The 13,953-nt window shown below is 46.5% G+C and overlaps 1 protein-coding gene across 5 annotated transcripts in view; it reads right to left on the bottom strand.

Moving 5' to 3' along the window:
* ZNF664 (zinc finger protein 664) overlaps positions 1–13,938 on the bottom strand; it is a 31,552-nt gene extending 17,614 nt beyond the window's left edge. For 3 of the 5 annotated variants that reach the window (XM_066371143.1, XM_066371146.1, XM_066371147.1), the window contains exons 1-2: positions 13,735–13,894; positions 13,074–13,207 (exon numbers count right to left, since the gene is read on the bottom strand). Coding sequence is in view for 1 of the 5 variants with exons in the window: in XM_066371149.1 (XP_066227246.1) it covers positions 12,783–12,889; positions 13,074–13,207; positions 13,735–13,925 (432 nt within the window). In the remaining 4 variants the exon portion in view is untranslated. Of the gene's footprint in view, positions 1–12,782; positions 12,890–13,073; positions 13,208–13,734 lie in introns of all 5 variants that reach the window. The other 2 variants (XM_066371149.1, XM_066371144.1) reach the window with 2 other exon arrangements.
* Between the last annotated feature and the right edge of the window lie 15 nt (positions 13,939–13,953).

Raw genomic sequence — 13,953 nt, 5'->3', positions numbered from 1 at the left:
CAGTCACAATTCATCACCTGCGCTGTTTAGCAAAGCACAGTAAGCACATCAAGGGTGGTGCCGACTCACCAGGAAGCACAAAGCAAAAGCTACTTGCTTCTCAGACAGAGCGGGAGGATCAGGGTGCAGAGCCCTGAGGTCTGTTGGGGAAACGCAGGGAAAGCAGGTTTGTATCGTGGAGAACTGGGGTCACAAAGATTTTTGAAAAGCTGGCTACCACAAATGTGGGGACCAAACTAAGAAGACAGGGTAGACCTCTTAAATTTGGGGTTTATGTTAATATGCGGGGCTCAAGGCATGGAGGGCCAAAAGGGATGAGAACACCTGAGAAACCCCAGAAGGGAAAATGCAGGCAGTCTGCACAACTGCACAACTTTGCTCTGCGCTATCCTAACTGCCCCCCCCCCATAGGAACATTATTCAAATTGAGTTTCAGGCTGCCAGGCACCAGATCCTGGGAGACTGACTGGGAGACTGATGTGGACTGGTCGGCCCTGGATGCCGACCCAGCTGTTTCTCTCACTGATTCTCAGTGGAGAGGGGCTGTAGCAGCAGGCTGCCATCGGGTTCAGACCCCCCACACACACCAGCGTTAACGGAGACAGTGGAGGCCCCTGACCTGTGACATAACTTTATAAGGTAGTTTAAGAATTAAATTAGTTAATGCATGAGTACTTAATAACAGTGCCTGGGATATTTTAAGGGTTCAACAAAAATTAGCTAACATTATCATTACTTTATTGATTCCATCTATTACCTGCCCCCATTTTTGATAACTGCTAATAGTAGTTTGGGGATAGATTTCAAGATTTACTTTTCAGTTTAGAAAACCACACCCTTCATTGAGAAGTTTGATGACATATTAAGGGGCTCGGGTATCAAAATGCTGCCATCTTGGCATTAGGAGGGGACATTTAGCTTTTCTTCTACACTCTGTCAATATGGGGATAATATTAAATTACCGTATGTCCACAAAGCTCCCCAGAACTTTGAGGGAAAGAAAAAACGTGAATGACATGAGGTCCGAATTACCCAACTTAGCCGACAGCAACCTGCGGGAGCTGTGTCCTCCTCAGCCGAAATCACTAACACGTGGAACAGGACCTACAGATCACCAAGGGCCACGCAATGTCAGATGCGGGGTGAGTAACCAGGAGAAAATGGATCACGCACTTAGGGATTTTCATTCCTCACAAGAACAAGGGCTGACTGTTAACGGCATATAGTGTAAGAGGCAGGGATACATCTGAGATTTTAAATGGTTCTGAGACCGGGCCGGTTGCTTCCTCCTCACTGAACTACACATGCACTCATGCTGCCGGCCAACCCGCAAACTCTGCTGCCAAGAACTGCCTCTTCTTCCAGGGAGGGCCAGGCTCCCAGGCCCCATGGCCACCCTGTCTCCTCTCTGCAGTTCAGAGACCAAGTGCGGGCACCTGACCTGAGAGCCTCTCAGTGACGTCTGATGGGTTTCATAACAAGAATAAAGGCAACAACAAAGTCAGCTCCAATGCTAATGTAAAAGGAGCTGGAGGGGCCACAGGGATCACATGTCAGGATCACCCATGTCAGGAGGGAGCAGAGCCTCGAAGGCAGAGAGGAGACAGATGCCCTGAGACCCCTGTCCCTGGGAAGGACTATGGCTTCTCTGGGTGGCCTCACTTCCTGACAGTATTCTGGCCCATAAGCATCCTCACACCTTCTCCCTGCTTCCTACACTGCTCTGAAAGAGCCTCTGCTCCATACTCAGAAAGCGGGAACTACACGTTGCTGCAGCTCTGCGAGGAGGGGCCTTCCCAGCAGGCGGCCCGGCGCCTCCGGCACATCCGCCAAGTCCACTCCAGCAGACACCTCAACACCTAGGAAAGCTGGGGCGTCTCAGCCCACAGCACCCTCGGGATAGTCCCTAGGGCTGAAGAGCATCTCCAGGGCCTATGAAAATGGTCAAGATCTGAACAAATATTTATTGGATACAAATATGAAAAGAAAATCATAAAAATCAAAGTAAAATGTCTACAAGTAGTCACATGAAGTTTAACTCATAGTTTTGTACAAGCTAATTTCACGTGAGATGTAGGTGCATCTTTACTGTTTGATATATGACGTGGTAAAGGCCACTAGAGAGAAGAGTACTGAGCCCTGTGGTCTTCAGACCAGTCCCACAGAAGTGGACATGTTTGGGCTTAAGCTGGAACCTGCCTATCCCACCCTTGCATAAGTTAGCACCTTAAATAATATACTCTTACTACGAAAACTGAGCAGTCTGAAGTTAGAAATCAACCTCCCCCTCCCAAATTTAAACACATTATTTTAGTACTTCTGATATTAAGAGTCTGTTTCCTCTTCTTAATGAAATATTTTAAATTAATAAAGCCAAACCACTACTAGTCACCCTGTTTTGCCAAAAAGAAAAAAAATATATATTATTCATGATTGCAAATTGTCCTGTATACATTTAAAGGGTTTAAATTATGACATTTGTCAGAATAACAAATCGGAAATTGGTCACATTTACTCTCTCTTTCCTTGTGCAAGTGTCCCTCACATCAAGAAAAGACCAAAACATTTTCTTCCACTTGGTCAGATTCTCAATCTGAGAAAAGTAGGAGGTGGCTCAGAAGTGATATAAAAGTTAAATCTTATACCCTAGATGATAGTGTTCAGAAAAAAAGAAAGCAAATACAACTCCCTTCCTATAGTCACTGACGTTATGGATGGCTTGGTATGCAGGCAGGCTCACCATCTGTTCTCTGGAATGTCTCCTGACCTGTCCAGCTAGGACCAATCCACTCCTCTCTCACTGTGGACTTCCTCACAGACATCTACACCTTCTGTTCCCACCTCCTACACTCCCACCCCCTTTCCACACCCCAACCACGCCCATTACATCACTTCTGCCCCTGCTACACGAACCCTTACTCTGTCTGCGTGGAGAGCTCCTGCTCCCACACAAACACTAGTCGGTCTCTCCCTGGGCTCCCAAATGACGTCCACGCCCATTCAGCATCTAGTTCACGGGCTCCTGCCTCTGGCTGTTAAAGAACACCTCCTGTAAGAGTCTGCTTTCACTGTGCACAACGCCTCCAGGGGGCACTCAGACACTTGCTCAAAAACCCTCATGGACATTTACACCAAGTATCTGAACTTGGAAGTTTCCAGCGGATTATTTCCTCTAACTAGTGGGTGAGCATCATGAAGATCTGTACAACCTGCTTTTTGGAGGTTCCCGGTTCTAACCATGAGTAGAGGGCCTCTCACAGGGTCCTAATCCTACCACAATATGGAGATGCAATAACAAGTTACCTAACATTGTTGACCCAGGAACCTGCCTAATGTGCTGGTTGATGCCGAGTGTGCCGAATCAGTGACAGTCTTACTACGAGGCTTAACCCCACATGTGTGAAGTGTGCCTCTAAAAATAATTCCCTGAAGAAAAGGGGTTTAGATTGTTGTTACGAATTGTTTTATCATTTACTTAAGAGGGAAACTCTATAATCTTTGGGGGAGGGGTTTGCTGTGGCTACAAGGGCTTCTTCACAAGGCCTGTCACAATACCATGGAAGGCACTGCAAAAGGAGGTGTGGAAATAAGTATGACTATTTTATGACCTTGCAGGGGTATAAAAAATAAATGAGCTCTAGAACGGCTTGACTGAATTTCTCATATCAGGTGACACGGAGACAGTGCCCATTGTAGTTAGAATACGGGTGCAGAGGTGCACTGGTTTTGGGAAGCATTATAAATTACTGCTTTTCAGAACTGAACTTGGAACGCTTCCGATACAATGCCAAAGTTTAAAATCTCTCCTCCAGGCAACCTGACCACCTGCCGAAGCCCCTGGCCCTCCACCTTGGGATCCCTCCACGTGGACTGAATGGGGATGTTTTAAATTTTAAAATGAGGCTGAACCACTCACTTGCCCGATTTAGTCTCCCGCCATTCCCTCTATCACAGCTCGGAATCCTGTAGAACGGCCGGTCCCGCCCTGCTGGAGCGTCCTCCGCAGGTGCCAGGACACAGCTCTCAGGAGTGCCCTCACCCACATCGGCCCAGCCAGATTGCCTGGCTAGGGCACACTGCCAGGCAACTCTGTTCCCAAAGGCCCCACACCAGTGAGCCCAGCACTGGGGAACGTGCGATCAGAGCTGAGCCAGTCACACTCTCATCCTCCAAGAGTTTCAGTTGGGAAGTGGAGAGACTGTCCATGAAGCAAGCAGCCAGGGGCCACAGACTCAGAAGAGGAGCAGACTGGCTGCATGGACCCCTGTCAGCTTCCAGACAGCACAGGCCCAGCCAGGAACTGCCGTGAGCACTGCGGCAGCATCCTGGCAGCCCCTCCTCTGGGCCCTCTCCCAGTGCTTGTCACCCAGCCGCTCTCTGCCGACCGAAGCCATGATCCGAGCTAGCTCAGGAAGTCGTCTGCGCGCACGTCCCCCGCCTTTCTGTGATGCACCCAGGCCCAGCTCTGCTCCGGGCCTCTGACTGCTCTCCACATCCCCACCCACTCCCATGGCTTCCACACCAGTCCCCTGGCAAGGACACAGTGGGTGATTTTCAAATCTCTATCCTGCTGTGGACTGAATGTTTGTGCCCCACCCCCCAAGTCATGCATGAAAACATAATCCCCGTGGGACAGTACTGGGGGAGCTCTGGGAGGTACTTAGGTCATGATGGCAGACTCCTCGTGACGGGACCAGAGCCCTTGTAAACGGGACCCCGGGGAGCTCCCTCATCCCTCCCACCGTGTGAGGACACAGCGAGAAGACGCCATCTATGAACAAGGAAGTGGGCCCTCACCAAACAATACATCTGCCAGCACTCTGACCTTGGCCTTCCAGACTCCAGCACAGTGAGAAGTAAACGTCTGTTGTTTAAGCCACCCAGTCTATGGTGGTCTGTTACAGCCGCCTGGGTGGAGTGAGACAACTTCTAACAGCCAGGTGGATGCTTCCAGTCGGGTGCAGGGCGAGATCTCCGCTGCCCACCCTGGCCTGCCCCTGCATGGAAGGGACGTGGTCGGCAACTTTAACAGAAGCCACGCCAGTCAGTCGGGGACACTCTGACTACCAGATGACTGACGATAGGACCACCAACCCCCCCCCTAGAGAAACATCTACCACCTGCTCAGAGAGACAGAGTTCGGCCCAGTGAGCCCCAAACACGATCATGATGTTCCCAAAGTCAGAGTCGCAGTCTAAAATAACTCCATGTGAAAGACACTGACGGTCCTATGTAAGCTAGACACACATTCTCCCATCTTAAAATGGTTTATAGATGGACAATCCTATTACAAGAAAAATACAGAAGCGCTGATTTTAGTAAAGGATCTGTGCACAGCACTAGTCATTCCCACAGCAAAACACAAATCTGCAGCAGCAAACCATTCCCAGCCAGCCCCTTCAGGAAGACCCTGCACATCCACACGCCCTCTGGGTTCAGTGTGTCCAGTGCTCCCTCTGCCCTCTCAACAAAGCCTACTACAGTCCCAACTCTAGTAGCAAGCTGGCTTGCCCGTCCCTTGGGGGCCCAAGGCAAGCCTGTTTATGCTCCAACCTCCTCCCCTCCTACCTCTCCTGAGTGGTTCCTGCAACTCCCCACCCACCCACCTCTGCTGTTTTGGGGTGATTTGGGCTGCCATGCTCTTCCCCTGGAATACTACAAAAGCCTCCACTCCCATCTCACTCTGATTCCTCATCCACTCTTTCTAAAATGTAAAATGGGTTATTACCCTGCTTGAAAATACTCAACGGGTCCCCTTAACTTTCAAGGTAATTTCCAGATTTATCCACATGGCTCTCAAACTCGGAACAGTGTCTATCCGCCTCTCTTGGTTCATCTCCTCTCTCACCACCGCCCACTCCAACTTTCGCGCCAGCCAAACCAAAGTCTTCCAGACTCGCTGGGTCCATTTTCCCCTGGGCCCCAACAACCCTCTCCTCTTCCCCCATGCTCCTCTTCTGACCCGCTTACCTTCTTCGGGCCTCACCTTAGACACCACTTTCTCTAGGACGGCTTACCTGCCTTCCACCCTGACCCTCAAATTTGGATTATGTCCCATGTCATTCTATGTGCTCCCAGGGCCCTTATGCATCCTAACATCTCCCCTCTGTGACACACACTTGGCCTGGCGTCCACTGAACCACATGCTCCTCCACGTTCACAGGGCCGACTGCAGATCCACAATAATACTTGGTAAGCAAATGGATCCATACTCCTTTTATAGCCTCCTCAGCCTCACCTACACTGCACGCCCCAAGTGACCCTGGGCTCCACTCTGCCGAGCCTCTCCCAGGATCCACGCAATCACTATGTTCTGGGGCTCCTGCCCGTGGCCTAGCAGGCTGCCCTACCCATCCTGAAAGATGACATTAAATCTAACTTGCTCCCTGACTGCATCTCTGAATTAGAAACAAGTCAGTTAACAAGAGTCAAACCATAAAATCCCACGGCGTATGTCTAAGTTTCTGCATTTATTCTATAGGTATAAAATTAAAAAGGAAATGATTCTGATTCTGCAATTTCCCTCCAAATATTGGAAGCAACAAAATTCATTCAAACTTATCCCAAATGCTCCACTCAAAAAGTGTTTAGAAAAAAACCTGTTTAGATACTAGTTTTTAGAGTACATTTTAGACTATGCCTTAAGGCTTAATATGATAGGGTAGGTCTATTTTTTTTTTCTTTTTTTCTGAAGCTGGAAACAGGGAGAGACAGACTCCCGCATGCGCCCGACTGGGATCCACCCGGCACGCCCACCATGGGGCGTCGCTCTGCCCACCAGGGGGCGATGCTCTGCCCACCCTGAGCGTCGCCATGTTGCGACCAGAGCCACTCTAGCGCCTGAGGCAGAGGGCACAGAGCCATCCCCAGCGCCCGGGCCATCTTTGCTCCAATGAAGCCTTGGCTGCGGGAGGGGAAGAGAGAGACAGAGAGGAAAGCGCAGCGGAGGGGTGGAGAAGCAAATGGGCGCTTCTCCTGTGTGCCCTGGCTGGGAATCGAACCTGGGTCCTCCGCACGCTAGGCCGACGCTCTACCGCTGAGCCAACCGGCCAGGGCCAGGGTAGGTCTATTTTTAAATGTACATACCTATTAACCATGTAGCTAACATGTCCTAAATAAAATGTACTTTTTAAAACTAAATATTCCATTATAAATGTAATACATATATATAATCTTAGAAAATGAAAAAAAAAACCCAAAATTTTAAATCGCCCAACACAATACCTCCCAATGTACAATCTGTAAGATTTTCACCTAATCTGGACAGGTCTCCATCACAGGTTTTTGTGGATGGTTGTTAGGATTTTTGTTTAAGAGTTTTAATCACATCATGTATGCAATTTTGGGTCCTGGTTTTATTCCATTTAACACTGCCATAAACATTTTAATACGTTTTCTTTGTAAATGTTTTAAGGGCCATCTATTGCCAAGTAAATAAAATCATAACTTTATCATTCTGCAAATGTTCCCTTAAAAATAATTCTGCCATACACATTTTTTGTGCGTAACGCTTCTCTATTCAAAAACGCCCCTTCGATGGTTCCTACATGGCTTCTACATCAAAGAACACCAACACTTTTAAGGCTCTTGGTACATATGGCCAATGTAACGTGAGAGGGGAAAACATCTTTAGCGTGTCCTCATAAGCACCAGGTACTATAATTTTTTAGCTTAAATTTAGACCTTGATTAAACTGATAAGAAGTTGTAGCATCTGTATTACAAAAGTAAATGCTCATTGTAAAAATAAATAAATAATGAATAAACACGTAAAAAGAATCAGTCTCCATGATTTTCTCCTCGGTAGTCACAATATTTTCTGCATATCCTTCTAGCACTTTTTCTATTTTCATTCCAAACACAAACACATTTTTTTAGTATCTTACAAAAACTTAAAGTTGCTTTTTTTGGCTCATTAATATATTCTAGACATCCATCCAGGCTTTAGCAATACATACAAACCCACCTCTTTTTAAAAAAGCTACATAACATTCCACACAGTATGGTGGCACCAAAATTTAGTTGTGGTTATCATTGTAAGCGATACTGCCACAGACTCTGTTTACACTAACTTGTGTCCTCTTATGAGGATATCACAGATTCCTTGAAGTATACCTGCTCGATCAAAGCATGTACATAAACACACACACTTAACGTCTGACAGGCTCTGCCAAATTGTCATCTGAAACGTTGGAGCCTACCTTAGGTTCCCAACAATGTCTTAGGAGCCTCTTTCTCTACATCTTTGGATATCTTTTTAATTTTTGCCCAATGCCCCCCCCCCCCCCTGAACAATAAATTTAGCTGTTTTCATTTCCATTTTCCTAATCACTGAATTCTTCTCTACTGCTGATACTTTCCTCTCTGAGATCTAGCCATATCTTCTACTCATTTCTTCGTTATGTCAATTCTCTTGCCCTGTATGTTTACATGTTACAGAACACTTTTTCTCCAGTCTTTCATCTTATAATACCTGTTGTCACATGGAAATATAAACTTTGATAATGGTCAGATCTACCAATCTTTATGATTTTGAGTCTTGGTCTTACCTAAATGGTCTATCTTAAACACACATTTTCCAATATAATATATTCTAAAACATAAAAATTCTATTTTCTTCTAATACTTTACAGGTATTACTGTTTTTGAGTTAGTTCTTTACATCCAAATTCATTTCGAATATGAGGAAGTAGGATCTTTCCTTCCATATAAACAAGAACTTATGTTGTCCAGGGGGACAACATACTGAGCAATCATTTCCCAACTGTTTCAAAATGCCAGCTTTATACAGATGAAATTGCTATACATAAATGGGTCTTTCACTGGGTCCTACCCTGTTCCATGTACCCATGTGCCCATTCTTGCCCTCACGACTTATATCCCTGCAGCATTACAGATATTTTTGGCATCTGGGATAGCAAACTCTCTACCACTATTTTTCCATTTGAAAAATTTCTTGGCCATTCTAGCATATTTAGCCCTCCGATGACTTTTAGAAGCTACTGATCAAGTGTCAAAAAAAAATCACACTAGGACTTCAGCAGGAATTACTTTTTCATTTGTGGAGCAATGCAATCATGTACAGAAACATGTAATGTCTGCACACTGACTTAGATCAGTTTTACAAGTTTTTAGGTAAAGGTTTCTCTTTTTTACTTTTCTTTGTAAAGCTTTTGTACTTTGTTTATTCTTAAATGTCTTCTAGTTTAATTGCTATTGACTCTTACTCTTCTATAGGAGTAACTGCAAATTATTGATCATTCGTGAGTTTACACATTTTGCCAGAAGTTTAATAACTTACATTTTATCCAGGAAATTATATGCACCCTGTAATCACTTGTGTGGTTTTTCATTCTTTTCCTCACTGATTTGTACGGGCTTTTTACATGTTGAGGATATTAACTCTTCACTGATATTTGTCACAGATATTTTCCTATTTTGTAGATAGGGTTTTAATCCTAGGGTACTATACTCCCCTTCATCTTAAGGGAAGTTTTATGCAGGCTAATACAACGATTTAATTAATAACAGACTGGAGTGCTCCGTAGGTGCCAGGACCCATATTTCTGTCCCTCAAGGCCTTTTAGATGGCAGGTATCATGTCCCTCACTCACAAATTCTAGCTCAGGTACACCTGACTGCAGCGCCCGTGCTGTTCACCTCAGCATAAAGAACTTCTTTCTCCAGGTGTTCCACTATTTCTTATTTTATGTTTTGGGGGGCATTTATGCTGACTCATCATTTATTACATTCCTGTATCTAGTTTATTTTTGGAGCACTGAATAGGTTCCAGTGACCGGTACAGATAAGTCTGAAGCCAGCACAACATTATTTTCAAATGAATGTGCCTCATAATGTTTAACTATCAGATAGGGCTTGTCCCACCTCATTACTCATAATTACTCCGTCCAGTTCTACGTTTAAACATCACATCCAGGAAGGTGGTCTATCCTTTCATTAACGGCCATCCTTCCAATCTTTCAGGATATCTTATATGGTCTCCTTCACACAGATCGCACTTGTCTCGGTAACATTGGACTTATATATATGTTAATGTCTTTTGCTGCATTGCAATCAGAGCCTGTTTTTTATTTTCCATTTTAGTCTCTGCCAGGTTATTTTTAGTATTTAGAAAGCTATGAATTTTCTATATGTGTTGTGTATGTATCCAGTCACTTCTTCAATTTTTTTTGTTTTGAGTTACTCTCATTTTTGTAGCCAGTAACATCTACACAGTATAGTATTTCCCTGCTTTTCATTATAGATCTTCATCTCACTCTTTATTTCATGTATTACTGTTCTGACAAAACTTTATAAAAACCATGTTAAAGGTGATGGAAGACAATTGGACTTTGGGTGATGGGAATGCAGCATAATCAAATGTCAAAATATCCTAGAGATGTTTTCTCTGAACATATGTACCCTGATTTATCAATGTCACCCCATTAAAATTAATTTAAAAAAAAAGAAAAGAAAACCATGTTAAATAATTTCCCAGTTTTTGACTCATACTTTTGTTAAATATACTGTGGACAATTAGTTTAACATTTATGTGTATTTTGTGTTAAAAAATGGTGCCTTCTCATTCTACTTTTTAGATAAAAAAAAAATGACTTTTAAAAAATATGTATCTATTTTGACCTAGTTTAGCTGGTAGTTTGAATTCAATGTGACCTCCAAGCGGAAGACCACCTCTCCCAGACAGACCTCTGGAATGGCCTACCTAGTCTCCCCAACTTCCACTCTCCAATCCCCACACCCCCACACTCTGCATGTAGCAGCTGGAGCAACTGTTTAAAAATGCAAATCTGATTATGTCATTCCTCTGCTTAAAATCCAACCCTTGTGATGGTTTCCCATTTCACTTAGGATAAAACATCCTGAACCCACCCCGACAAGACCCTGCACGATCTAGCGGCTGGCCCCTGCCTAGCCACACTCCCCCTCACCCACCATAATCTACCCACAAGTCATTCTTCCAGTTCCTGGAACGGGCAAAGTATTTCCCCTCTCCAGGGCCTTCCCACATGCCATTCCCCCGCCTGGAAAATTATCCCCCACTTTACCCTAACGCCTACTCACCCTTCAGATCTCAGCTGAAATTTTTTTTCAAAAAAAAAGTCTTTCCTGGACCCTCTCTCCACAATCTAAAATTTGATCCTTTTTTTTTTACCTTTCATAGCAGATACCACAGTTTGTGATGATTATATATGTAGTTTGTGTGATTGTATTTAACTTCTGATCCCCTCCAACCCATAGATTAGAAGATCCAAGAGAACAGGGACAAGCTGATTTTGCTGGCCACACTACAAACACTCACGTATATTTGAATGAAAGAAAAATACCTACAAAGCCCCTAATTGCACCTCTTACATGTTAAAATGATACCTATCGCATCATTCCAGCAGTATTTAAATTACTAAGTTCTTTCCCATACTGCCTACAAAATGCAGTAAGAGTCCATCTACCCAAAGGACGTGGAAGCTAGCCCAACTGCTTCTGCCGCAGGAAAACACAAAAATTTCTATCAGTGAGAAACAAGCGCTGCTTAAAAAGTACAGTGCGAGTTTTTACATTGTGTCTAATTTGCTGGCACTTTACTTGAAGTCAACTAACTTACATGCCTCATTTTTAGGGCATGGAAAGCACCAGGAAAAATATGCTGAAGTCTCACGTACTTGGTAAAAATGAACTGGAACAAAATCGTGAATTAAAAAGGCCTTCAAAGTTGGCTACCACTAGTATTCCATAATACACCCATCTGGTCAAAAGAGAAAATATAAATTCTACTGCAAATAAAATATCCTTCTGGCTCACAGAGGCAAATCAAATCAACCTTTATTGCTTACACTCTACGATGCACTTCCACAGACTTTATGCCATTGAACTCTGTGGAATCAACAGAGCAGGTATTATCACCATTTATAGAAAGAAAGAAGACCCAAAACCCCTGAAGTTCAGAGTGATTAAGTGCCCTGCTCAAGGACTTGAAAGTAGTCAAGTCATAAAGACAGTGGGGGGAGGGGGATGGAAGCTCTTGCATATAATAAGTACTCAAACCATAGAGAACATCCCGGTGAGCGCCTTGTCTCTGCTAGTTTTGTGCTTCCTTCACTGAAATTGTTTTACATGCCACAACTACCACCAAAAAGTCTGTTTAAATAGAACGCTAAAACTTAAATGGAAACCAATCGAGGAAATGGCTAAATACACTATGGTCTACTCAAATTATGGAACCTGAGGCCGCAGCTCTTCAAACTGAGTTAACCCGTTCATTACACGCTAAAATGGAAAGAGTGCACTAGCAGTAGTTAATATAAAGGTAATTCAAGTGAGTATACACCCACACAGGTATCTTAAAAGGTCTAGAAGGATATACACAGAACATGTCTCTGGAGACAGGGGTTAAAGTAAAAAACTTCAACCATCTCAGCGATGTTGTAAATTTTTCGAAGAAAATGGATTACTTTGCTCATGTAACATTAATTGTAAAATTTTAAATTAACCTGCGGGGTGGAACAAGGTCATTGTTCTGCTCCAAAAAGCTAAGCATCCATAAAGGAAGTAGGGCCTCCCCCACCCCCTAAAGGACAGAACAAAACATAGAAACAAAAACAGGTCCACACAGTTAAAACAATAAACTGTCTGAAGGTCACAAAACGTTCCTTTAAAATAAATAAATAAATAAATAAATAAATAAAAGCAATAGCCCAGAATTCTCTTTCTCTTTTAGTATTCAGTCTCCTTTGTTGCGCTAACACAGCCAACACGCAAATTACCAACCAGGAGAGTACGGAGTGGGCTCCTCCTAGAGAAAGTCGGGTGGTTCGAGTCCGGCAGGGGCGGTTTCACAAAGGAGCTGAGTTTAGAGAGACCCGAGGGGTGACGACCTGGCAGAAAGATGCGGGGAGGATGAACCGGACGGGAAAGAAACGTCTGGGAGGTGGGCGTCCTGCGTTAACCACAAGCAGGGGGACAGGAGTAAAAAGTGAAGTAAAAGTCCTAAAAGGAAGGGAGGGTTCCTTCGGAGGCGGGAGCGGAGAGGGAGCCGGCCTGCGATGCCACCCGCTTTACCTGCGCGAGACGCGGCCCTGGTCGCGGTCAAACAATGGAGGCGTCCGGCAGCGGCGGCGTCCAGCGCGGGATGCGCGACCGGCTGCTCATCCCCCGGGAAGGATGCGCGCAGGGCTCCGCTGGGACGAGGCGCTCTGAAACGACACCGCATCACCCCATGCAGCGGGCTGCTCCGCCGCCGCGCGCCCGGCGCCCCGCTCCCACGGCGCGGCCATTACCGCCTCTCCGGGGACCCGCCTGGAACGGCTCCAAGGCGCGGCTCCACGGGCTTCGGAAGCGGCCGCGCTCCCCCTTCCCTCGGCTGCAACAACAATGGGGCCCGGCTCGGCAGTCCGGCTCCCGCGGGGCCCGGCCCGGCCTCGCCCCCTGCCGCCATCCGCGAGCTCCGCGCCCGGCACTGCGGGCCCCCGCCGGCTCGCCCAGGCCCGAGGCCGCGCTGCCCGCTGCGGGGCTCGTCCCGGGGGCCGCCAGGCCGCGCCGAGCGGCGCTGACCTTCCCTGCCGCCGCCCCGGCTCCAGGCCCGTCCTAAGCGATGGCTTGTTGGCCTTTTCTTTAATCTCCTCATCCTCCTTCGCACCCCGGGCCCCTCCCCGCCCCCCGCGCCCCCGCCTTGGCCCCAAAAGAAAGAAAGAGGCTGCAGCGCGGCCGCCCGAGAACTCACTCCAAGTGAGGGGTCGAGGCGCCCCAGGCCGCGGGCTCCGCACACCCACCCGCCCTCTCCTCAAGGGACACCTCACAGGTGCGCCTCCGAGCCGCGCGCGCGCGCTCCGCACACCCAGACGCCTCCGGGGGACAGCGCGCGTGCGCACGCACGAGGCCGGCGAGCCCCGGGGGAGCGAGGTCCGCACGCATGCGCACCGCCTGGCCTGCGCCCCGGCCC

The sequence above is a fragment of the Saccopteryx leptura genome, chromosome 2 (genome assembly GCF_036850995.1).
Source record: "Saccopteryx leptura isolate mSacLep1 chromosome 2, mSacLep1_pri_phased_curated, whole genome shotgun sequence".
NCBI classification, from domain to species: domain Eukaryota; kingdom Metazoa; phylum Chordata; class Mammalia; order Chiroptera; family Emballonuridae; genus Saccopteryx; species Saccopteryx leptura.
This window is presented reverse-complemented; position numbering and strand designations above follow the sequence as displayed.